Raw genomic sequence first — 25,827 nt, 5'->3', positions numbered from 1 at the left:
CGAACAACCACAGAAGCCTGCATCTTCCAAACAGGCTTTGGAAAAAGCACATCACATGTTTAATGTTGATTTAGATGTTGTAATGTTTTGTATTATTAAGGCAAGAGGGTCATAAAATACACCAAATCAAACAAATTATTCAAAGAACAATAAACAGAATAATTTACATAAGTCAAACATGATGTGGATTCGATCTCGCACAATAACAAGTTAAAAAGCATGAACATGTGACACTACCTACTGTGCTGGACTGGTAAGGTTAACACATTTTTCAAATAAATGACTAAATAAGGTGACCAGTAGAGGTTGCTGTTTCCGGCACCGAACAACCACAGAAGCCTGCATTTAACAAAGAGGTTTTGGAAAATGCCATTTCGCCTGGATTTTGAATGGGTTGCAATTTCAAAGCATGCCTCGATCTGAGATTTTGGTTCAATCTCCTGACCAACAATTATTTAAAAAACTTTGCATCCTTGGTATTATTGAGGCTGCGGAAGAGAAAATATTAACATATCTCATATGAAAATAAATATAATCATTTCATTAAGTGTGCTGGCACATAAAACCTAAACTAAAACTGGATTCATCACTTTGACAGTGATGTCAGATTATTATCTAATCACCAATTTCATATAGGCTACTTAGCTATCCAATAATAGCCTAAGGTATTGGGCCTACCCGTTGGTTCGTGATCATGAATATGTAGCACAGACTTTTTGACATTCATTCTTGTGAATTTAATTAGTTCTTGATAAATAAGCTGGAGACTATTTTAGTTTCATGTTTTAAAGCATATTTGGAAAGCCCCATATCTTTAATAAACCCATTGGATGGTTGCATAATGTCCGAAGCTTCAAATGTCATCAATCACGTGATATTGTTGCTTGGATACAGGCCATGGCCCTTTCGTTCGAGCAGGCTGGGTTGAAATTTCAGAGTAAGTCTCTGAGCCTCGTATTCGCGCGTCCCTTCATTACTGTTAAGACATGGTGGCTGAGTGGGTTGAGCCACTGTTAAATGCTTTGTGTATATGGTTTTGTATCTAGCCTAGTGAGGATATTTTGTTTCCACATGCACATCTGTACATGTATTTTCATGCACATTTTTCCAAATCTTACATTCTACAGTGTATTTATGAAGTTTAATATATTACCTGTCTTTTAAGTGAACACAGCCAAAAGAGATGTCTCAATGAACAACTTTGTCTTGATCTTGATGTGAGAAATTAAAGACAAAAAAATACAGTTTTGAACATTGTTGATTGGTTAGTGCATTGGTTCTCCCATTTTCTAATGTAAAATTCAGATGCAATATAATTGTATGTGTAAGATGCCGCAGACACATTTTAGAGAAAGGGTTATTTGGCTACATAGTTCCTAGATGCTTTGTACAGTGTTTGCAAAGTTTATATGAACATTATTAAGGCTGTGTAATATCTGTAATTTTGTTTCTTTCAATATATTACATAGCCTACTCAACTTTCAATATTGTAACTGAATCACCTTGATTTTGATAAGCCCTTTCGCTTCGAGCAAACTGGGTTGAGATTTCGAAGCAAGACTCTGAGCCTCGGCTTCATGTGTCCCATTTTGTTGCAAATAGTCAACTGGGTTGCAAGAAACGTGTTGAGTTAAAAAGACACGAATTAACTGCCAAAGATTTGAGAATAATCCATTGTGAAGCTACCAGGAATCCATAATCCTCCATTGCTGTCATATTCCAGAACTGCAACCTACCTGGAGTGGCCAGAAGTACAGTGCTCAGAGACATGGCCAAGGTAAGGAAGGCTGAAACCCGACCACCACTGAACAAGACACATAAGTTGAAACGTCAAGACTGGGCCAAGACATACCTGAAGACAGATTTTTAAAAGACTTTATGGACTGATGAGATGAGAGTGACTCTTGACAGTCCAGATGGATGGGCCCGTGACTAGATCAGTAATGGGCCTAGAGCTCCACTGTGACTCAGATGCCAGCAAGGTGGAGGTGGGGTACTGGTATGGGCTGGTATTATCAAAGATGAGCTAGTTGGACCTTTTCAGGTTGAAGATGGACTCAAACTCAACTCCCAAACCTACTGCCAGTTTTTAGAAGACACTTTCTTCAAGCAGTGGTACAGTGGTAAAGTCTGCATCTTTCAAGAAGACCATGGTTTTAATGCAAGACTATGCTCCATTGCATTGCATCTAAGTAATCCACTGCGTGGCTAGCCAGTCAAGGCCTTAAAGATTCCTCACCTGACCTGAACTCTGAGAATTTGTGTGCCCTTCTTAAACAGTAGAAGGTCCCACAAGTTCCCAGGTGAAGGAAAACAGTACACCTTTCTGAACAGTGTCTGGGAGGATGTGGTTGCTGCTGCACAAAATGTTGATCGTAAACAGATCCAGAAACTGACAGACTCCATGAATAGAAGGCTTATGACTGTTATTAAAAAGAAGGGTGGTTATATTGGTCACTGATAAATTGTTTTGAAATTTCACAAATGTTTATTGGTAAATTTGGAGTTGTTTGTTTATTATTCTCACTTGAACAGATGAAAATAAACAAATAAACATATTCTCCAAAGAAAGCCAAAACCTCACTTTTACTTTCTTTAAAATTCAGGTTTGAGGTTTATTAACATTTTGGATTGACAGAGAGCACTGTAGTTGTTAAATACAACTTGCCAATAATTGTGCACACAGTGTATGTTATCCATCACATGCAATCAAGCATCTCTATAGATTACCTGTGTTAATTCATAGCTTCCTATGATAAAAAAATATTATTCAACCAGACCACAAGGTGTTTACCTGTTGGGTCCCTACAACCAGTCCAAAATGTTGTTTTTAGCCCGGTGTAAATTAGTACATTTTCAAAGTAATTACCTGTCATTTTTGAATGTTTGTGTGTCCCATAAAAAGAAATGCAGTTGAGTACAGCTTCATTTGATAATAGGACATGCTTTCAATGAGGGTCTTGGGGAGGCAAAACTGCCATAATATTGCATTATGAGTTCCAACTAGAAAGTGGCAACTTATTTTTGCATGGCATGCTGGGTAGAACAATGTGTCACAGATGCCATTCAACCATTGTGTTACTCGTGTTACTCGGGGGACCATCCCCTTAACAATAAGATATTTCCCATCTCTGTGTGAGTTTTCTCTATCTGTCATAGGAAATGCATTGCCTACAGCTCTAACCTCACCACAGTGCCAATGCGGTTTAAAATTGGTTCAGCAATGTGTTATCCATCACATGCCATCAGGCATCTCTATAGATTGCCTGTGTTAATTCATAGCTTCCTATGATAAAACCAAGGGGCAAACTCCGAGGCTGCAAAATGCCTACCCGGAAGTACCATAAACTGCAATTCATCGAATGGCCACTTGAGGCTAGCTGCAAAAATTATCGAATGGCCACAAGAGATCTCTATGGCAAAATGCCCAACATTACAGCACAAATAAAAAGGTTTACAAAAATGGTTTTGGTGTATATTGTTTATTTCCCCATTTTTGAAACCTGTGGGTAGGTGATTTCTTTCATAACTCATCCGTTTAAAATATATTTAGTCTAATAATTAGGGGGCGTGGCCTATTGAGTGACAGGTGTGGTGCTGGTTCTGTCACTCATGTCACTCCTAGCGGTTTGTCTTTTCTGCTATAGCTTCAGCTAACTCCAGTCACTGACAAGTAACGTTATAATCAAGTGACATCCAAATAAAGACTTGTAACCATACAGTCTATGCTCATAAATAAAGTTAAAGTTGTGCTCAAAAGTGTGCATACCCTGGGAGAATTGGTATTATATATACCATTTATAAAGAAAACATGAGTGAGCAGGCAATGTATTTTATGTCTTATGGGATTCATATTCAACTGTAGGTCATAACCGAATGGCACAATTATAAAACAAAACATGGCAACAAGAAAATAATGAACAGACCTGTTCAAAAGTCTGCATACCCTTAGTTCTTAATAGTGTATTGACCCCTTTAGCATCAATTAAAGCGTCCAGTCTTTTTTAATCAATGTCAAGCATCCCGCTTCAACCTTTTCAACGTACCTCACTGTGACATCCACCACACTACCGTCTTTAGTGAACGCCAGGTCAGGTGTGCGCGGTGCCCTAACTGGGGTGTGGCATACCATTTCCTTGGTGAAGATCCAGCCGGCGCTTACGGCTTCATCTGCCAGCAAGCCACATAGCTTGTGATGTCGCCTGATACGAGTATCCTTTACAGCTGGGCACTGCCCAAGAAAATGAGGACAAGTCTCAGCCCCAGCATTGAAGTGACTGCAGGCTACCAAACTGGTCGACCTGCCCCTGGTCCACCAGGTGGGGTACACATTTGGGTAAAATATAGTGACAAGTCCCACCGATACCGGGTCTGTCAGCCAGTGATTGCTGTTTCTGTCTCCATAGAAGGCCTGCAAGCCCCGACCCTGCACGTCCAGGCTCATCCCGCCTCCAGTCTGGTGCCAGGATTTTACTTATCTCGGCACAGCCATGCCAATGCCCTCCGGATCTCTGCCTGCCCCTGCAGAATAAGGCACCGTGCCCACGACACCTACATGCGCCGGTCCCTCGGTCATGCCCCTGGCCGGGCTGTAACCCACTCCTTCCAGAGAGGGCATCGTAACTGGATTGACGGGATCTGGCAAGCCATCTTCACCACCTTAAAGCCCCCATCTCTGGTCCTGGAGTATAACAGGCCACCAGGAGGTGGAGCCACCTCTTCACCGCACCCCTGATTATCCCGTCCAGCTCCATGAGGGCCTCCTGTCCCAGACCACCCTGATCGTAGGCAAGCCTGGGCAACGCATAGCCCCGCATATAGCCACCCTCGGGGACGGCTTCAGGTCCGACCGGCTATGGGAGACGACGCAACCTCGCAACTTCACCTTCAGGTTGGGCCTCACAATGTCAGATACCGACGCCCAGATACCGAACCGACTTACTGGGACCCACCATATGCAGCTCCTCACCAACTAACCTCATGCATTGGTTCACGGTGAACACCCCATCTGACATGCAGGTGAGGAATCCATGGCACTTCTTGGGCAGCACCCGCAGCCCTGTCAACTGGCAAAACATCTCCAAGTCGGCAATACTACGGGACATTCCCCTCCAGGACTCGCCCAACAGGAACAGATCATCGGCAAAGGCCAGGGTGCAGACCTGCCGGCCATCACCCAGGGGGTAACCCCCTGCCGATGTGTTTGAGAGGGTCAAGCACCAGCTTAAACAACAGGGGTGACATTAAATCTCCATGTTTGACACACGACCACGTGGTCGTCCAAGCCCCTGCTTCTGAGCACCTCAAGGATGTGCGAGTGACACACAGAGTCAAACACCATTGCAATCAATGAAGACAACTGCCAAACCCTGGCCCCTCCTCCTAGCATCCAAGATGAGCCTGTGCAGGACCATAAAAGTCTCAGAGCACCCAGATGAGGAAATAAATCCTTTCTGACAGGGAGAGATAGACCACGCACTCGCCGACCTGCAGTTCAATATCATGGAGTAGAGTCGCAACACCACTGATCCGATTGCCAACAGCTGCCACCCCGATGAGCACACACGGCCGGGTCAGAGGACTTCAGAATCAGGGTTTTTCTGCAGACCTTTATGACCTTTAGCAAGGAGCCAGACGCCAACCAGATCGAAAAGACTTTAGACATTTTAACACCTGATGGAACCCAGGCCAGAACACATGGCAAAAACCCTGAAAATACAGATATATACAAGGCTATATTTTCCTAAATTTGGTAGAGACCGCAAAATACCGAGTGAATATACTCCAACCACAACTGTCATATCATGAGAAAATCCGAAATCCGTATTGGCACTGTATAAGCACATATGATATCCGGAATCATTACGTTCCCTTGACACAGTGATTAGTCTGGGAGATATCAGACTCATATATGCGCGTCAACTTGCTATCCTACTCTGACAATATTCGGAATGTATCGTCAAATTGACATGTTCGGAGTCCCCAAAACCCTGAAAATACGTAGCCTACATAAAAAATTATACATAGGCCTATTCCCGGATTTGAAGAGACCACAAAATACGGCTTTAACATTCTCTGACCACGAATGTTATTGATTTCTTATCAAGGCACATTTCGGAATCCGTATTTGCATTTTAAAGCATTGTTGAAGAGTGCTTTTAAAAAGAATGCTTTAAAATCACCATTTCCCCATACCACCATGTGTACTCTCAGGAAAATCAGACTCATTTATGAATGTTATACCTACCTTGTGCCGGGAAAAATGCTATCATACTCAGAGAATATCTAATGATTCTAAATGTATCCTCAGTATACATCTAATTCAAAATATGTCAGGAATGTGGATGATATTTGGAGTATGTAAATGAAATGTCTCTGGTCCAGATAGGCTATCATGTCCCTAACCGACAGTAAAATCATGAATTCAGAGGTTAAAAATATATATAATTATCTTCCACTTTACCTAGGCCACGGCATGTACAAGAAAATATACAGCCTATGACCGGATTCGTGTCATTTACGGGAATATGTAGCCTATTATATTTGCCTACAAAATAATTTGACTAATTTGAAGCAGGAAAATATCTGTTGTTTAAGATTAATACAACAATCTGCAAAAAGAGCCATATGCATGCATCTGAAGTGCTTACTGATATTTGAATGAAAAAAACGGCTGGGATCGATGGTTAGATATTTATGTATTAGAACAGGAAGGAAATATAAACATTCGCAACAAACTTTAACATAAACTAATATTGTCTGAAAACATTCATTTCAAACTATCCATGAATATCCATGAATATTGGGTCTATGTCTCAGTTTCTCTCCTGCAGAAAAATACCTCTCGTTGGAAGGTTGGCTTGGTGGTTCTCCAGTGCTCTCCCTCCCAAGTCTCTCTCTGGTGTGGCTGGACCTGGGATCTTTTCCCTTTTTTTGGTTAGCATCCAGTGCCCTTTGGCATTGTTGAATGACGCAAGTAAGTTTGGATGACAGACACTTCGGAGACAAAACCTCATCATCTGACATCAGAGACGCAATGGCTCCCTTGAGGTATGCTAGATCACCCGGGGTGAGGATATTCTTCCCATCTTCACTCTTTTTGTATAGCTGAAACAAAAGTATGCATGGAAATGTTTGGATCAATGTCATATAAAAAAAGGTCGCAATCTAGCATGTTTGTTCAGTTTGAAGTACAGAAATGGCCATGCCTAATTGCTTGGTCGCCGGCTGTAGCCTATTTACTCCTCAAAAAGCATATATACATTCAATACTAGATATAAAACAGTTTACCCGGTCGCGGCGGCTGGTAAGGAGTTTATTGCGTAAAATTTGGTCTGTGCTGCCTCCAACTCAATCTTCCTTTTTTCATTTAGATTTTCAAATGCCCTGTTGCAAGCCTCGGAGCAGTAAAACAGGGGTGTAAAATACTGTGCGTATATACAGTAGTAGCCTTTATTAATCTATGTACCTATTAAAAAATGCATATCCCCCTGAGATTGCCATACAGCCTGCACAACTGCTGCTGTGCAAGGAGTTTCCTGGCACCCGCTTCGAATGTTATCATTGGATTGAATGGGCGTTATCAGTGGTTATCAGCCTCATAGATATGGGTCAGAAGGGGCCTGCTAAGCCTACTGGTAGGCTCAGAAGGCTTTTATCATCCATTCGCATGGTTAATCACGGATAATTACACGAGAAGACTCCAGATCCAATCCCAGACGAATCCAGGTCGCCGCTAACCAGAAGTCTGCTGGATAACAGGGATATGTACAGGTAAGACCAGTATCTCCCAACCTTTTTCGGTTACTGTACCCCCAAAATGTTTTTGCACTGCTTTCAGTACCCCTGAAGTACCCCCTCATGTTAATTTCACTAGTAAGTCTATGGTGTCATGAGTGTTTTCAAGTTCCCCCTGTGGAGAGGCCAAGTACCCCCAGGGGTCCTAGTACCCCTGGTTGGGAACCACTGCTCTTAACTGTGTGGGTAAAGAAGTAACATGAAATTAAGCACTTTATTATAGCAGTAGTAATGTCTTTATCTGTTCTCCAGACACTGTCTTTAGATGGAAAAGAGACTACATCATCAAGCTAATTCAGTTCTACAAGTTCAAGTAAGAATTCAATGTGTTAATGTAAGACTATATAGTTATTACACCCATCTTTAAGTAGCCTACTGATGTGCTTCAACATGGAAGCCTAGGTGTGTTTGCATAGCTATGAGTGAGACAATAACAGCATATTTTTGTAGGAAACTCACAATGGTAATAAATCAGGGGTCTTAATTATTTTAGGCCCACCTATAAGCAGCTCAACTAATAATTTGTTGGATTCAATTTAAGACCCAACAATTTTGGATATTTCTTTAATAACAATTTAATAATTTGGAGGGGCCCCCCTGCATTGACTCTGAGGACCCCCTGTTGAAGATCCCTGTTATAAATGAAGAGTTGCTATAATGCTGCAGTACCACCAAACCAGTGTTTGGTCAGGTGTACCACAGTAATGATTTCTGGTAGGTAACTACTTAATTCTTGTGCTGTACTTCTTGAAATGTATAGATCTGGGACTCGTGAGTTGTACATGGAGGATGAAACAGAGTAAGTAGGCTGAATCTGTCTGTTGCTGTTCTCTGATCAAGTGTCTAAATAACATTTAATAATAATTACTTGCTGACCATTGTAGAATTGACAACTCTCTGCTGAACATTGAAACAAAACACCGCATTGAGAGAAGATGGAAATAATCTGATCTAGATTTCCAGTCTACCCTTAAAGATGTTGACCGTGACCTCAGAGGCCAACTTATATGAAAGGCTAGAACTGAATCAAGGGAGAGAGCAGTCCTCCTCCATCTGAAAAGAAAATATCCAGGTAAAGTGCTGTGGATAAGTAGATACAATTTAAAATCCAGCTTTTCAAAGGACCATAATACAAACTAATGAATTCATTTCTTTGCATGTGTGTTTTCTAACTTTGTTTCAGGTGGGCAGGGCATTGCCATTAGACTGTCCAAGCAGGTAGCCAACTCCAACAAGAGACTGAGACAAGCAATCAAGGAATACAACAGTATTCAGTGGCCACCGCAGATGAGCATCTTCCCTGCAACAATTGATTTTCAGGAAGCATGCGATACCTCTTGGCCTGTCTACCTCTGCTCTGATGACACTGTAAGTATAGTTACCTAAACCTAGTAACCACACTGTAATCATTCTAGTAACCATCTGACAACCGCTTAGTAACCACAACTACCTGCCAATCATTTTCATCAACCACCTGCTAACATGAGATAGCACTTTGTTTCCTTATGTCTTTTACTAGATTGAAGAAGATGATGTTTCAAGGTGTCTGAAAAGGCGTGGAATTGATGCCTTATATGTGAGGACACAGGCAGCTGAGGAAAAGCACATGCTTTACCAGGAAATGAGAACTGTAACTGAACACCTCAATCAGCAGCATGCCTTTCTGTGCTCTGCCATCAATGACACAGAGCAGCCTGGTTCAAAAGCTGCTCTCATTCAACGTCTCAAACAGCTGGAAAGAAAGCTACATCATCCCACTGTGATGTTTCACCAACATGTACCAGACATTGTTCCTGCAGCACGTAGTTATGTCGTCCCAGAAAACCCATACCTGTCTCAGGACCTCCCCATGCCAAGCGTACAGACACTGGTATACAATGGTGATGATGATGACAGCAGCTAGCACTGTAAGCAGTCATGACTAGGGCTGGTTTGCTGCTTCCTAGTTTTTAATTAATAGTTTGAGCAAGCTTGTATGCTTTGCTATTTATCATTCAAAATGTCTCCTTAATTCAGCGCTAACCAAATTTAATCAAAGTCTGAAAGTTTAGGTTGTGTGTTTTCATTGTAACTGATCAGGGTCTAATTGATGCTGTGTTGCTGATTAGTTGATTAGTCTAACTGCAAAAAAGTCCATGTTTGTTTTTCTTGAGCTGTGAATTATTTAAACAAGCTGTTTTTGGACAAAAAAAACTTTTTTTGTAGAAGCTGGTGTCTAAGTAACTTTTTAAAGCTTTGTTGTACTCAATGTATAGCCAGCTTTGGTGGCTATACCTCAATGAAACAATTGAATGGGGAAAAACACTTCCGGAACCAGAGCCATTAAAAAAGTGGGTGGTCAATGTTGAGCTCTACAGTATATCTGAAATAAAACCAACATATTTACTTCTTCTTAATATAGAACATCTAGATGCCGTGTAATTACTAGTTTGGCTTTACTAGATATTTGATATATTCAGTAGATATATCTTTTCACAACCCTATTTTACAACCCTAATTTGCAAACCAGAAAAACTACAACGGTGATTTGTATCAAGCTACATGGCGTGGCTACAGGGAGTTGTAGTTTCTAAAACATTACCGTTTTTCTTACAATTGGAGGTTGTAAATATTGAGATGACAGTAGAGTGAGGGGTTTATGTGTATAGTAAACACATCTATGTAATCATATTTCAAATATTTGTTAAATTTAACAGCATTTGACAGCACCCCCAGTTGTTGACTATAATTACTTGATAGAGGAGGCCAAGAGCTTTTATAACACTTGGTCCCATGTCTCTAACCCCTTTAGTTACTGAATTACAACCATTAAAACATGCACCAGGGTGACGTTTCAAAGGTCGGTCATTCAAAGCAGGAGCCATCTTTATACTAAAATATGTTACTCTCCAGGACAAGACCTTTCCAACGATGTATTTGGTTCAACTCTACAACAAAGTTTACATTTTCTCATTTCACGGACACAAGCCATCTCAGGTCTAGTTTCAGAGAGCACTTTCAAGGCTCAATATATAAAATGAAGCTTTTTGTTTGTTTGTTTCTGACTGTGAAACAGATTTACTACACACACACACAGTTTATTTCTGTTCGGGACACACATGGCATGCATATCTATTTATGTTAATGCTGCTATTAGGGTTGTGAATCAAACGTTTATTATTACTAGTATTCAAAACAAAGAGGACACATACTGTAGGCCAATAGGCCCTGTTGTATTCTCTGTATTTATTCCTCCATTGAAATGTTTTATTTTGAGCTTTACGGCAAATATTTAGTTTTTCCCTTAACATTTTCCTCCTTCCAACACCTGTCACTGTGAGCAACTAAATTCTTCAGTTATGTTTGGCAAATCTAGCATAGCCTCTTTACAATCAAATCCAACCATATGGTAGCCTACTTAATGTAGAAATTAGTTTATGTTTTAAGAATGCTGATTTAATATTAAGTGGCCTATCCCCAGCCACATATTCTTTGAACTATACAATTAAATGATATAAATAACATATCATTTAATTGTATAGTAACACAATCACAGGTTATTACATGTGTCTTTTTAATAGAGAGAAAGTGGCATTTGGATTTGGGTTGAAAAAGTGGCATTTGGATCTACGTTTTCATAAGTTTACTACTCCTCTGACATAAACCCTCTCTTCAATTTTCAAGAAAATTCTAACAGACTGAGTAGTAAGACTGTGGTAAATACGTTTAAGTTATATAAAACATCAAATCATACTGTGACCCTGGGTATTGAATAGGTGAGCCAATAATGAAACTGAGAAATAGGCTACTTTTTATTTACAACATGTGTACTCAATTCAACTGATTCAGTACAATAGAACTTTAATGTTCCCCACATTGTACTGTTTGAAAGGGACCACATTGATGGTGCCAATAAACAACTAAATAAAGTACAAAGAATCTTAACTAGGGTAAATGAAAATATCACAGTCTTCTTCTTACAGTAAAGTGTAATCCAAAGACATGTAGTGGCAATATTCAAATGAAGTCTATTTTAATGAAAATGATAAAAGGCTTTAAATCAAGTGTCAAACTCAAGGCCTGTAAATCTGTATACATAGGCCTATATACCATCCGTACAGACCTGCAGGTCTGAACAATGTTCTATATCTATGCCTGCACCAGAGTTCGGATGAGCTTTCACAAGAGCTGGACTTTCTGACCAAACGCTCCAGTGTTCTTTTTAAACGTAGTGTGTGTGTTTTGTAGGGATGCGGTGGGGGCCATCAAAAGAGTAAAAAAACTCAAACTTGTGTACGTTCAAAAGTTGTTTTATTCATCCAACAGAAAACTCAGATCGGACAGATAGTCTACCTAGCCGTCTGGATTTACCTTGCAGAGATCTGAGGAGCTGGGAAATGAAAAAATAATTTCTGAAAAGGTTAAATTAGTGAGTTAATTTAAGTAATTATTAACTGACACATTTTATCAGGTCACCTGCCCCTCAGTTTATCACAGTACAACAGTTACAGTTTTTTTGGATTGCTTACACACTAAAATTAAAAGTAGTACACTATTAGCAAAACCTTACAATCAAGAAGCAAAACATCAGCCCATATTTGCACAACTCTAAGCACATTGTCAACTTCACACTTGTTGCAAAACTCTACACACAGTGATTTGCAAAACACTAAACACACTTAACATACATTACACACAAACATCTATCATGAAGTCACTTCCTTGCAATACCAAAGCACTGACTGTCAAATTACCACACCGTCCAACCAATTGGTTCAACACAGTCATCAGGTGTGCAAACACATGTTTGCTTAATTGAAGACACACCAATCAGGTGTATAAGCACTATAAAAAGCAGCAGGTGAGTTCATCAGTCTTCAAGCACAATGGAAAGAGTCAGACGAGGAGGAGAACGAGGAGGAGAACGAGGAGGAGAACGAGGAGGAGAACGAGGAGGAGGACAAGGAGGAGGACAAGGAGGAGGAAGAAGAAGAGATGGAGGCCATGCTGGAGGTAGAGGAAGAGGAAGACAAGAAGGTGCTCAAAGAGGACCGAATCTGACAAATGAGATCCGTGCAACACTGGTTGACCACGTTGTCAACCACGGCCTGACGCTGAGGGAGGCTGGACTGCGAGTACAGCCAAATCTAAGCCCATACACAGTGGCAAGTGTGATAAGAACATTTCGACTGGAAAATAGGTATTGTATAAATATCATCATATCAAAAACATCTGCACGGTTTCAGTAACTGCTTACAGTACTGTATTCTATGCACTATCAGCACTTTTGTTACCTTTTCCTGTGAAATTACTGTACTATTGTATACAGTTTTTTTTTTTTTTTTCTACATAGGATTGAGGGTCAGGAACGACAAGGGGGAAGGCCTCCTATGTTCACAGAACAGCAAGAGAGGGAGATAGTAAACATGGTTTTGGCCAACAATGCTATAAAACTCAATCAGCTCCGAACTAACATTGTCAATAACCACGCCAGTTTCAACAATATCCATCAGGTCTCTACATCAACACTGGCACGCATCCTAAATAAAAACCATATTCAAATGAAGCAAATTTATCGAGTGCCTTTCGAGCGCAATTCCGAAAGGGTGAAACGACTGCGGCATTATTATGCAGAGGTATGTATTCACTTTAGCAGTGTGATCTTGCATAGTGTCTCAATCTTTTACTGTACTGTAATATGTATACTACATCTACACTGAATTACACAATTTTGCCTGACACTGTTCTTCAGAGAGTTTTACGAATGGATGGAGAGGAGATCCATCATGAGTTCATTTACGTAGATGAGGCTGGGTTCAACCTGACGAGAACACGAAGGAGGGGAAGAAACATCATTGGCCACAGGGCTATAGTCAATGTCCCAGGGCAACGTGGGGGTAATATAACACTGTGCAGCCATTACACAGAATGGGGTCCTCCACCGCCATGCCCATATGGGCCCTTACAACACAGCACTCATACTTACATTCTTGGACCAATTGCACAACATAACAGCAGCAAATCAAATCAATAATATGCAATACATTGTTGTCTGGGACAATGTGTCTTTCCACCGCTCTGCTCTGGTTCAGAACTGGTTTCAGCAACATCCACATTTCACCGTCCTATATCTTCCACCATACTCTCCATTCCTCAACCCTATAGAAGAGTTCTTCTCGGCATGGCGGTGGAAGGTATATGATCTCCGTCTCCAGGCTGAGGTACCCCTCATCCAAGCCATGGAGGAGGCCTGTGACTTGATGGAGGTAGCAGCAATGCAAGGATGGATTCGTCATTCAAAACATTTCTTTCCAAGGTGTCTTGCTAATGACAACATTGCCTGCGATGTTGATGAAATTCTCTGGCCAGATCCAGCTAGGCGAAGAGACAATGTCTATGTTTTTTTTGTTTTAGTTTTTTTTTACAGTAAACTTACAGTACAATATGTAAAGTGACATTTTGTTACAGTATTATGAATCTCCATGTCAACATTTTGGGCGTGTTGAGAAATAAATGAGTTTCTTCAGTCTGCAACATTAGTCTTGTGTAGTGTTTGGTGAATTTACATTATATTTGTACTTTGTTGATGGTAGCCTACTCTAATCATAGGGAAGTAGAAGTGCTCAAAGTGTTTTAGGTTTATCACAGCAGAGTGTAACTCGTGCAAACAGAGTATAGTAATGTGAAACGTGTGTGTTTCATATGGTAACAAAGTGTGGTTTTTAAACAGAAGTGTATAGTTTTTATAAGAGTGTTTACTTATGCAAAGAATCTGTAGTGTTTTGCTAACTAGGTGTGTGGTTGTGCTTATTGTATGTAGTGTTTTGAAAACACGGGCCCTGTTTTGAAAATCGTGCTTAAGCAATCCAAAAAAACTGTAACATGGTCAAAAAACACTAAACTGGTGTTTTTTCCCCATAGATAACAGACCTGGCCTTTTTAGTATATTACAGTTTTTTTCAATTGCTTACACACAAAATTAAAAATTTGACTCATTGTGTCAAAACTCAACACACAAGATTTCTTGACACAGCACTTGGAGATCAACATCTAACTGCCAATGCAAAATAACATTCTGCAATCAAAACGTAACACTCTAACTTGAAAAGGCCCTCTTCGTATCGATAGGAAACACACATGCACATGCAATATAAACAGTCAAAGCAAACACAACACACAGGTCAACTGTACTCAAGACACTGCCTACATTTGTAGTCTGTAAACCGTGTTTATTTCCACAACCAAAACTCAGTGTACAGGTGCAGAACTACTATAAGTATTGAACATCTGGTGTAGGTGTTTCTATTGCAGGTCCATGTCAAGGATCTCGTCGTCGATTGGGGTCGGGCCACAGCACCTCGTCCACATCACAGGCAATGTCTTCCCTTGCCAGGCAACGGGGAAAATATCTCCGTGTGTGGCGTATCCACCCATGGATCGACCCCACCTCGATGTCCCCACATGCCTCCTCCATCGCTCGCAGGAGCGGCACGCGTACATGTGGTAGGCGGTCATAGACCTTCCACCGCCATGCCGAAAAGAATTCCTCGATCGGATTTAGGAACGGGGAATAAGGGGGCAGGTGCAACACCATGAAATGGTCGTGGTTGGCAAACCAGTCCCGGACCAGAGCAGCCCGGTGGAAACTGACATTATCCCAGATGACAACAAACATGGGCTGCCCTGGTCTGTCCTGTGTGACCACAGCATGTAGTGCATCGAGAAATGCCAGTAGGTGTGCAGTGTTGTAGGGTCCTAGGGTGGCATGGTGATGGAGGAGCCCTTGACCACTAATGGCGGCACACATGGTGATGTTGCCCCCGCGCTGCCCGGGGATGTTCACGATGGCCCTTTGGCCGATGATGTTCCGGCCCCGACGTCTGGTTTTTGCCAGATTGAACCCAGCTTCATCTATGTAGATGTACTCATGTTGCTGCGCTGCCGCATCGAAGGCCAGGACAGTCTAACAGAACATGCATATACCAAAATGTCACTATTGTGTTCCTGAATACAGCGATACTGCCTCTACAATGTCGCACAATGACTGTGGATTGGGTTGGACACATTCGGATATCACCAAAATGTTGGCAGTGTCCCTCCAACTGCAAAAAATCTTGTCTTAAAAATCTTGTTCTATTGGCAAAAAAGTCAAATTTATCTTGTTTTCAGGTAAAACAATCTAGATGGTGAGCTTATTTTACATTTTGCCAATGGAACAAGATTTTTAAGTATTTTTTTTTTGCAGTAAGGGGGCGACTGCAAGGTATATATCCATGTAAACACACAACTGCCATTGTAGTGGTACTGTGGCACTCACCTGCACATAGTCATAGCGAAGGTTCTTGACTGCAACACTGTTCCTCTCAAATGGAACCTTGTAAAGTTGTTTCATGCTGACGTGGTGTTCCCGCAGGACCCGGGCGAGTGTCGTCGTACTGACACTGTGCACATTGTGGAAAATTGCCTGGTCTTCGAGGATGCGCTCACGCAATTGGCGCAGGGTGATGGCGTTGTTTGCCACCACAAGGTTGACAACGGCCAGTTCCTGGGCATGGGTGAACACTCGTTGCCTTCCTCCCACGGCAGGTCGCCTGGCAGTTCTGCAAACAATTCATGATTAGTGTCGATGGTTAGGTTCTGTTCCCCATCTCGTACTGTCATACTGTACGTGGTGAAATACTGTATAACCAGATTCAGCCAGAACGCTGATGCACAGCAAATTTGAAAACGCAAATTTAACACTCTCAGAGTTACAGTCAAATTAACACTCCCCCAGGGTTTATATGTAAACCACTGTAAAAGTGTTAAATTACTGTAACACTGGAAAATCTACACTAACACTAGACAATTTGCTGTGTGGGTACTTAGAGGTCTGCACGGGCTTTAAACTGAAGCCCTAACCCGGCCCGTACCCGCGATCATTTAACCCGACCCGACCCGACAGTTACATTTACATGTTAACCCCGAACCCGACCCGAACCCGAGGTCAAAAAAAAAAAAAAAACGTTTGCAATATGTATTTAATGATTGCTTAAAACGATAAACAAATATCGTTACATAGGCGCAGCGGCCCCATCAGCACAGCAGTAAGAGAAAAAAAACTTAACTTACCAATTGCATAACTTTGCTGTGGTCGAACAGTTGTAACAGTCAAACTGCTGCTGTCTGTGTTGTTGTGACTGAAATAGCGCGCGAGAGCGGTAGCACATGCGCAAAACGGTTTTGTGATATTATAATGATAAAATAAATAAATATATATATATTATTTTTTTCTTATTTTTTTTGAGAGAGAGAGAGAGAGAGAGAGAGAGAGAGAGAGAGAGAGAGAGAGAGAGAGAGAGAGAGAGAGAGAGAGAGAGAGAGAGAGAGAGAGAGAGAGAGAGAGAGAGAGAGAGAGAGAGAGAGAGAGAGAGAGAGAGAGAGAGAGAGAGAGAGAGAGAGAGAGAGAGAGAGAGAGAGAGAGAGAGAGAGAGAGAGAGAGAGAGAGAGAGAGAGAGAGAGAGAGAGAGAGAGAGAGAGAGAGAGAGAGAGAGAGAGAGAGAGAGAGAGAGAGAGAGAGAGAGAGAGAGAGAGAGAGAGAGAGAGAGAGAGAGAGAGAGAGAGAGAGAGAGAGAGAGAGAGAGAGAGAGAGAGAGAGAGAGAGAGAGAGAGAGAGAGAGAGAGAGAGAGAGAGAGAGAGAGAGAGAGAGAGAGAGAGAGAGAGAGGAGCACCTGTGTGTCTGTGTAACATATGCACATTGATTGCACATCTGCGCACGTATGTACTTTCTCTCTCTCGCGTGCCGGTCACCACAACACACACAGCAAGCAGGCAAAGCACAGTAGCACACGGCACGCAAACTATATATAGACTTTTTAGTTTTACGAACCCGACCCGAACCCGAGGCTGTTCATTAAACATTAACCCGAAACCGACCCGAAACCCGCACATTTTTCGGGTCCCGTCGGGCTCGGGTCGGGTAGCAGACCTCACTGTGCAGTCCTTTGGCGTTAATTCAGGACATACCTGTTTTCTTGTCGGTATGTCCGAATGATGCTGGCTACCGTGAAGCGGCTGAGGTTGGGCCGGACCCTCTGCCCAGCCACCCTCATAGTCAGGCCATGGTTGATGACATGGTCCACCACAGTGGCCCTGATGTCGTCAGTGATAGTTATGCGTCTGCCTGATTCCCGTTCAGGTTGGTGCCATTCTCCTCTCCCTCTTCCCCCATCTCGTTCTCCTCTCCCTCTTCCCCCATCTCTTCCTCGTTCTCCTCTCCCTCTTCCTCGTTCTCCTCTCCCTCTTCCTCCATCTCGTTCTCCTCTCCCTCTTCCTCGTTCTCCTCTCCCTCTTCCCCCATCTCGTTCTCCTCTCCCTCTTCCTCGTTCTCCTCTCCCTCTTCCTCCATCTCTTCCTCGTTCTCCTCTCCCTCTTCCCCCATCTCTTCCTCGTCTTCTCCTTCCCCTTGGTCCTTCGGCCTCCATATTCGCAATTGTATCACGACAGGTGCACATACCTGAGTTCTATTTATAGTGCTACAGCTGTGACTGATTGGTGTTCAATTACCGGTTAGGTGTTTTACTGTGTGTGCGGGGGTGTTGCTATTGTCGCATGTGTTTTTATTATTGAATGGATGTGCTGTATGCAAAGTGTTTCCTCATTTTCCAACATGTGTAACATACAACACTGTGTGTAGTGTTTTGCACCGTGTGTTGCACAATTGTTTGCAGTGCAATGCCTACAATGTGTTTATTCATTTGGTGCCTGTGTGTAAGACATGCATGCAAACGGTACGGTTTTGACGCTTTGATCTGGGCATTCACTTTTTGTGTTTTAGCAATTGGGAAAAACTGTAACCGTTGTACTGGAAATATCCCTAGTTTTCATGTCACAACCTTTGTTCTTATAGTTTATTTTCAGTTGTTTCAACTTCAGTTTTTTCGCTGGACTGCACCTAAATGAAATGCATTTTAGGTTCAATCACATTCAACCAGTTTTCATCTGTAATAACATAATTGTGATTACGTATTGCAGTATTGTAATCTGTTGAAATTACTTGTTTTTATCTTTGCTGCTTGAAAAAGGCATAATTAGTATCAATGGGACTTCCTGGTTAAATATAAATAACCACAGTTTGGACAGATACCTTCATCTGCAGTCATCATGGGGGCTACATTAGTGGCTGTTTCTGAGGACTCTCCTTCCATCTGCTGTGCACATGAAGAACATAAAAGAAAACACAATAAAATCTTTCTTGATACAAATTTTGAATCTTAATTAAAATCTTTAATGCAATTTGGCAGCATAATATGGATATAGTAAACATCTGAATCTCAACAGCCAATTCAAAGTGTGAAATGATCAGGATATCAAGCTTATGGAAGCTGTTTGTCACTTGGATAAATATTGTATCTTTATATTGTAATTTTCAAACAAGTGAGCTTTTCTCTGTCAAATGTCAATGGCAGACCTCAGAAGTTTCATTTAATTTAACCAATACTAAAAACTGATTTGTAGCAATTGGCTTTCAAAATGTATTAAGATTGCAAGAAATAACATTTCCACACATGGCCTCAAAGATCTGTTCCACTGACTTCTTCTGGATACAAACTGCCGTGTCTGTTGATTTAAAGACATTCAACGATGACACAAAGGTGAATCATATAATTTGCATCAGACATTAATGTGGACAGGGGTCAAATATGCTGTGAAATGAGGTTGAATTACAAAAGTTAAATATCTAGTGAAATGTGCTTCTTAAGTCTAATGTTAAATATTCATTTAAATTGAATTCAATTTTTTAATTTATATTTTCTATTGATCTCCAGCAGTTGGGGGGGTTCGGGGCCTTGCTAAAGATCACCTTGGCAGTGCCCAGGAGGTGAACTGCCACCTCTCCAGCTACTCAGTCCATAAAACAACTCAGCATACCTTCTGCATCCATGTGCTCGGACATTCCCTCTGCCTTGTCAGTGGGGTTGCGTTGTGCTGTATCTAATTGATATGTTTACGAAAAAAGGAAAACGTGTAATATGAGCATAAAACATTATTGGTCTTCCTGCATTACTGGAGAACAAATAATCACATAGCAATATCAATTAAGATATATAATTCACAGGAGACATATAATTGAATTACTGAATAGTTTTATGAACATGAAAAAGATGTAAACCGTTGCCAAGGGCCATCCCATTCAACTATACAATTATAGGATATTCTGGAGAGGTGCCTTTTTAGAAAACGTGTTAAACTATAATGATAAACTCCAACTGAGGAATATTGTCACAACCCTTACAAACTGACAAAGGCATGTACAATATATAACAAAATGCAATAAAGCTGTTCTAGATGTCTGCAGTGGCCCAGCACTATACAAAGACTCACATGAAGGCCTGTATTATTCTTTAGTTAACTTATTTTCCCCACTTTGCATAGAGCCAAATGGTCTGCAGGAACTCAAGTGAAGAAAGACAACAGCCACTGTTAATATCACTTACTTATTTCAAATGAAATTTGCTCAGCAGCTGCCAAAATGGCCTCTAATTGGTGTCTTCCGTAAAAGGAGGGCTTCTTGATGTCAAGTCCAATGGGCAGCCCAGCAACTTTGATCGTTGTCTTGTTATTCACAAGGGACTGGTAGGGGAGCCTTCCAGTACCTCCGGCCTCCTCTGAAAGACATGGGCACACACATGCATGCACATGTTACTCAATTACACAGTTGGATAATTCTGACTTCCCTCCTGTTGAAAGCTAGTTTTGTTAAAGTGTCATAATCTTATGGTTGATGGGTACATTAGAAACATAATTTATTAACTGGATAATAATGCCATAGATTCTTAAAGGTATATTAGGTTATCAAGATATAACTTTAAGGCATTTCTTAACATGAGTCTAAAAAAGTGTTTGAACGTATGCATACTATATCTTTGGTTGAAAAGATCTTGCACTTTTTTCAAAAGCACAATGATGGGATCTTTAGTAGTGGGTGTTGTGGCTGAGGAGCTGGCTGCAGATGCGAAAACAGACAACAATTAATTCAATAAAACTGTTTTATGTATATTTGCACTATTATGGGGCTGGGTCCATTTCTGTGGACTTTCATACAACCAATATTACCTTTGAAATGCAGTGCAAAATTGTTCACTGTGTCCGTTGAACACAGTGGCTTCCTTGCTACTCATTTCAAAGACCTCTAAACGGGCCTTTTGATTGTCAAAGGATAAAATGGCCGTCTCCACACCCAAAGCCTCAAGCTTGGACACCTTCACAATATTTAGAGAAACAAGCAAAACACAAAACTTTTAAATAATTGATTATAAACAAAATGGACAAACACTAATTTTAAAAATCCAACATACACTGAAGAAACAACTCTTAACAGGGCTAGGCAATCTCTATGAAAACAGTGTTGTCACAGGTGAGAAATAAGTGCTTATGGAGATTACATAAACTATACATTAGCTCCATTTACACAGAGTCTAATGGACTCATAGCCATATGTGACTACTAATGTTTCAATTGACAACCTTCATCTGAATAGACAAGCTCAACCAGTAGGGATTTAGTTTGAGAGGGGTGGTATAAGCCTTCGACAATCATTTGAATGTGAGAATATTTGATGCTGATAGCCTTGTAAACACTTGACCCATATACTTTGTTTTACAGATTAATTGTGGTTTTACAGTGTTTATTCTTTTATGTAGGGTATATGTTGTTGCGATTATGCACCGCTTATGTTTGCCATCTCATGTTTCATAATTGCTTATAACATACATTTGGATGGACATGGTTTGAGTATGTGAATCATCGGAGGACTTGATTTAGTACACCCTACATGTTTAAAAATCAGATGGAATGTTTATTTGGAATTAATTAATTTGAAATTCTAAAATAATCTACAGATAAACACTCCAATTGTCTGTCACATTACTGCTCACATCACAACTGCCATCAATCATCCTTACATCTAATACTATAATGATACCACTAATGCCTAGCAAAGGACCCTTCTTTCCAAACCTCTAACTTCAGGTTCTTCAGATGCCCTTTTATTTTAAGCTCCCTCATCTCAGGGCTAAGGTCCTGTGTCTGCCTATGTGCCTTCAGTGCTGCTGCCTCCTGAACATATTGTTGCTTGACTTCTTCTCTTAATGTGGACCACCTACCCTTAATATCATTCATTGTGCCTGAGAAAAAAAATAGATGCACAGAACAAACTTAACTCCTTAGTCCTTGTCTTTATATAGTAAATTCATACAGAGAAAATCTGACAATCTGTCCAACAAACTGGTTCACTTGGCTTGTAAAACCCTGTAACAACACTGTAAAAACAAGATAACGTTTGCAGTATGATGATTCTTTTCAATAGACACAGCAGTCTGTGAAATACTTGGCAAATACTTTCTTGAAAATTTGCTTCATGACCCTTGTGAACCCCTGATTGTGGGCCGCTATGTACAACAACAATCCATTTAGTATAACAATTAAAAGCATCCATTAAATATTGTTTCTCACCTTTGTTTTTGAGAATGTAAGGTGAAAGCTCTCATCTGTAAAGTTTTTGTTTTGGCGGCCGGGGCTTTGAAGAAGCTTTAAAGGATCTTTTGTAGTTACCAATCCAGTTCTGAAAGAGAGACAACACACAAAAAAAAAAATGTATTACACCAATAAAACTTAATTCAATTCAATTCTATTTATAGTATCAAATGATAACAACCTTTATCTCAAGACACTTTACAGATAGAGTAGGTCTAGACCACACAATAATTTACAAAGACCTAACAATTACAATCATTCCCCCCAAGAGTTACTGTGTGTGTGTGTGTGTGTGTTTATAGCATAGCAGGGCATTGAAAGGTGTAGCAGGGTGTAGGACATAGCAGGGCACTGCAAGGTGTAGCAGGGCGTAGCAGGGTGTAGGACGTAGCAGGGCACTGCAAGGTGTAGCAGAACGTAGCAGGGCACTGCAGGGCATAGCAGGGTGTAGCAGGGCACAGCAGGGCGTAGCATGACGTAGCAGGGCACAGCAGGGCATAGCAGGGCGCAGCAGGGCGTCGAGCAGGACCAAGGCAGCAGCTGCAACCATGATTTCGGTGCCACCCTAATCCAAGGAAAACTGCGGGGTGAGAAAACATAATGACTCCTGGGAAGAAGCTCCCCAGAGCTGATAAGTAACAAGCATTTCTGGGACATGAATGCACACAGATGGAAGAGATTGGAGCTCATTGTGTCAGAGGAAGGAAGTCCCCCGGCAGTCTAAAACTATAACAGCATAACTAAGAGCTGGTCCAAGGCAAACCTGAACCAGCTCTATAAGGGTTGGTAGATGAATCTGAGGACTATGAAGATAAGCAGAGAAGAGAAGGGGTGTTAACAAAAACATAGCAGCAGTACAGCAGAATGATGTATTTATTTGATATGTTGATTGTAAGTGTGGCATTAAAGTAAACCTTACTTCTATGACACTGGTTTCCAAACCAGTCGCTGATGCAGCTCTTGATATGAGGGGGAACCAACCCGTGTCATTCCCTCCTCAAAAAAGGATTTCAAAGTTTCCCTTTGTGATTCATGAATTTGTGTTCTCTCTTGTTTAATAATAAAGAAAAAGCTGGTCAGCAATAAATCAGTAATAAACAAGCGTCATTGGTAAGTATGGATTTTTAATATCATACTATCTTTCTCATACACACTCGCCTAATACTCCTATATTAGCAACTGTAAGGCTTACCTCTCTGGGCCATCTTCAACCTAAAACATAAACAGAGAGAAACTTGCACATGACAGATTTGTATACAGGCACACTTTCTATGCAGCTTGGTCCAAAACCTAATTTTGGATTGTTCAATATAGACATAGTGTATGGTAAGAAATAAAACAAACTTACCACAAAAGTCCATGGACTTAAAGCAGCCCTGGAATAACAATAAAAGGAAATTGATGCTAAAGGGACACGGAAAAAGTTAGATAAAGAGATATTAACGTTACACAGACAGAAAAACATAAATAAATATATACACATACATATATACATACATACATATAGACAGACAGATATATAGATATTCACACAGACCTCTGCTTTTGGGTATTATTTTTGAAGTTCAAGGTTGAGGACAGCAATTATGTTTATGTTAGCCTCCCTCACTGATCACTTACAAAAAGTGACAGAGACACCACAGTCTATCTATTTCTAATAGATTGATAGTCATCTGATAACAAACATGGCAGGCTTAAATTCATGGGTATGCATATAAAATGATGCTCAGAACACCTGGAGTCCATTTGATGTATCTTCAATGCTACAGGTGCAGCCCATGGTGCAGCCATAAAAACACGTTTTGGGTTTGAATATTTCACTCAGTATGAGTATGATATAGCTTCAGTGAAGCGTTAATGAGCAGCTACACAATATATGCAATAGGCCTTACTGTCTACACTGTGTACAGTGTGGACAACTACTTACTTTCAAGCTAATGGAGACATTTACTAAAAGAAAAACATGCTACTTAGTAACGTTTATGCTAACGTAAAGCAAGTAGGCTAATAATAACGTTCGACTTACGTGCAGTTTAGTGTCCCAAATTGTTTTCCAAAAACTGAGTGTCCCAAATGATGAGGGTGTTATTTGAGACAGGTTATGGTTATGGTTAGGGTAGCACAGGTGGTTTAGCAGGTTCATAATTAATTAAGGACATTGTTTGGGGTATTTGTGATAACCGCACGAATACCATAACGTTGTCAATACTAATGTCACGCCACCACAAAACATTTAAAAAAATAATTCTGTATTGTTTTCGCTTATTGAAGCTTATTGACGACGCTTATTGACTAAATTATCTCAGTTTAAAGGCTCTGATTTTAATGGTCTTACCTGTACATATCCCTGTTATCCAGCAGACTTCCGGTTAGCAGCGACCTGGATTCGTCTGGGATTGGATCTGGAGTCTTCTCGTGTATTTATCCGTGATTAACCATGCGAATGGATGATAAAAGCCTTCTGAGCCAACCAGTAGGCTTAGCAGGCCCCTTCGGACCCATATCTATGAGGCTGATAACCACTGATAACGCCCATTCAATCCAATGATAACATTCGATGCGGGTGCCTTGTTAGAAATCAGCCATTTCATATAGTGGTTGAAATAATGATTGTGTACCCGGTCTTCAAGGGAGAGAGTAATTAAATTATTTATTGCAGCATTTGATGGTCTGTTGTTCATGATGTTACAGACTCAGTCTCCAGACACAATGTCTAATGAACTCAATCTCATCTCAAAGAACTTCCGTTCTTACCTCAGCTTTATAGACATAGAGGACAGAATTACTGTAATCCCATTGGCTAATTATTGTTGCACTTTGAATGAATGTGACTTCCTATGTACAGATAAACAGATGTTATTTTGTTATCTAAACATAAATAAGCATACATTCATACACTTCAACATCCTTCATATTAGTGTATGTACTGCACATGTCTTATGTTTCAGACCAGGATCAGGTTGTATTCATGGTCTGCAATCTGTTCATGAAGACAGTTAATCTAATGCTAGATGATCACATCAATACTTGAATATGGGGATTTCATTTGAGGGCCTGATGCTTCTGTAACCTCAACTTCACTCATATAGACTGATGTGTGTTTCAATACTTTCATTAACTTTGTAGATACACTTTTATAACATGACAAATGTATCACGTCACAACCATGATGATGATGACAACAACATAGAAACCTGCATCCCACTGATGGTTTGTATATGAAGCTAAACAGAGTCGGTCCTGGTTGGTCCCTGGATGAAAGATGAGATGCTGCTGAAAGTAGAGTTAAAGTACCAGTAAGGGGCACTCTTCTATCTGGTCTGAAGATCAAATCCCAAAACACAAAAGCATTAAAGAAGACATTGGCCTGTTAGGGAGTTCACTGTCATATGGGAGAGTAAAATGGTGTCCTGACTCTCTGGTCACTAAAGATCTTGCAGCCCTCTCATATACATACATTCTCCTTTCACATGCATATATTTTCACTCTCACACATACAAACATTCTCCTTTCACACGCATATATTTCCACTCTCA

At 40.8% G+C, this 25,827-nt stretch overlaps 2 protein-coding genes, 1 pseudogene and 5 gene segments (V, D, J or C); 3 read left to right on the top strand and 5 right to left on the bottom strand.

The window, feature by feature from the left end:
• Positions 1-25,827, bottom strand: part of LOC105008451 — a 966,635-nt gene that overhangs the window by 235,491 nt on the left and 705,317 nt on the right.
• LOC106024145 overlaps positions 1-25,827 on the bottom strand; it is a 458,405-nt gene that overhangs the window by 52,689 nt on the left and 379,889 nt on the right.
• The window catches only part of LOC117593618, a 530,161-nt gene that overhangs the window by 157,230 nt on the left and 347,104 nt on the right, over positions 1-25,827 (top strand).
• LOC105009329 (Ig kappa chain V-III region MOPC 63) overlaps positions 1-25,827 on the bottom strand; it is a 784,483-nt gene that overhangs the window by 507,976 nt on the left and 250,680 nt on the right. The window lies entirely within an intron of this gene.
• Positions 1-25,827, top strand: part of LOC114829915 — a 587,221-nt gene that overhangs the window by 372,252 nt on the left and 189,142 nt on the right.
• Positions 1-25,827, top strand: part of LOC114829916 — a 334,989-nt gene that overhangs the window by 294,714 nt on the left and 14,448 nt on the right.
• On the bottom strand, positions 14,831-18,031 carry LOC114829913. The gene is made up of 3 exons (XM_029116221.2): positions 17,783-18,031; positions 16,094-16,376; positions 14,831-15,739 (listed from the first exon to the last, which is right to left on the bottom strand). Exons 1-3 carry the CDS (start codon positions 17,866-17,868, stop codon positions 15,095-15,097), a joined length of 1,014 nt encoding a protein of 337 aa, XP_028972054.2. The 5' UTR covers positions 17,869-18,031; the 3' UTR covers positions 14,831-15,094.
• Positions 18,166-24,504, bottom strand: LOC117593615 (annotated as a pseudogene).

This window comes from Esox lucius, chromosome 21, assembly GCF_011004845.1.
Source record: "Esox lucius isolate fEsoLuc1 chromosome 21, fEsoLuc1.pri, whole genome shotgun sequence".
NCBI lineage: Eukaryota > Metazoa > Chordata > Actinopteri > Esociformes > Esocidae > Esox > Esox lucius.
Note: the sequence above shows the minus strand (reverse complement) of the source record. Positions and strands in the feature narration are given on the sequence as shown.

Bases quoted from the DNA above. Each gene is read 5' to 3' on its own strand.
- LOC114829913 (XM_029116221.2), bottom strand. From the start codon at position 17,868: ATGAGGGTGGCTGGGCAGAGGGTCCGGCCCAACCTCAGCCGCTTCACG. The intron at 16,377-17,782 runs GTATGTCCTGAA...AATTGTTTGCAG, and splicing joins ACATACCGACAAGAAAACAG to AACTGCCAGGCGACCTGCCG. The intron at 15,740-16,093 runs GTGAGTGCCACA...ATGTTCTGTTAG, and splicing joins TTCGCTATGACTATGTGCAG to ACTGTCCTGGCCTTCGATGC.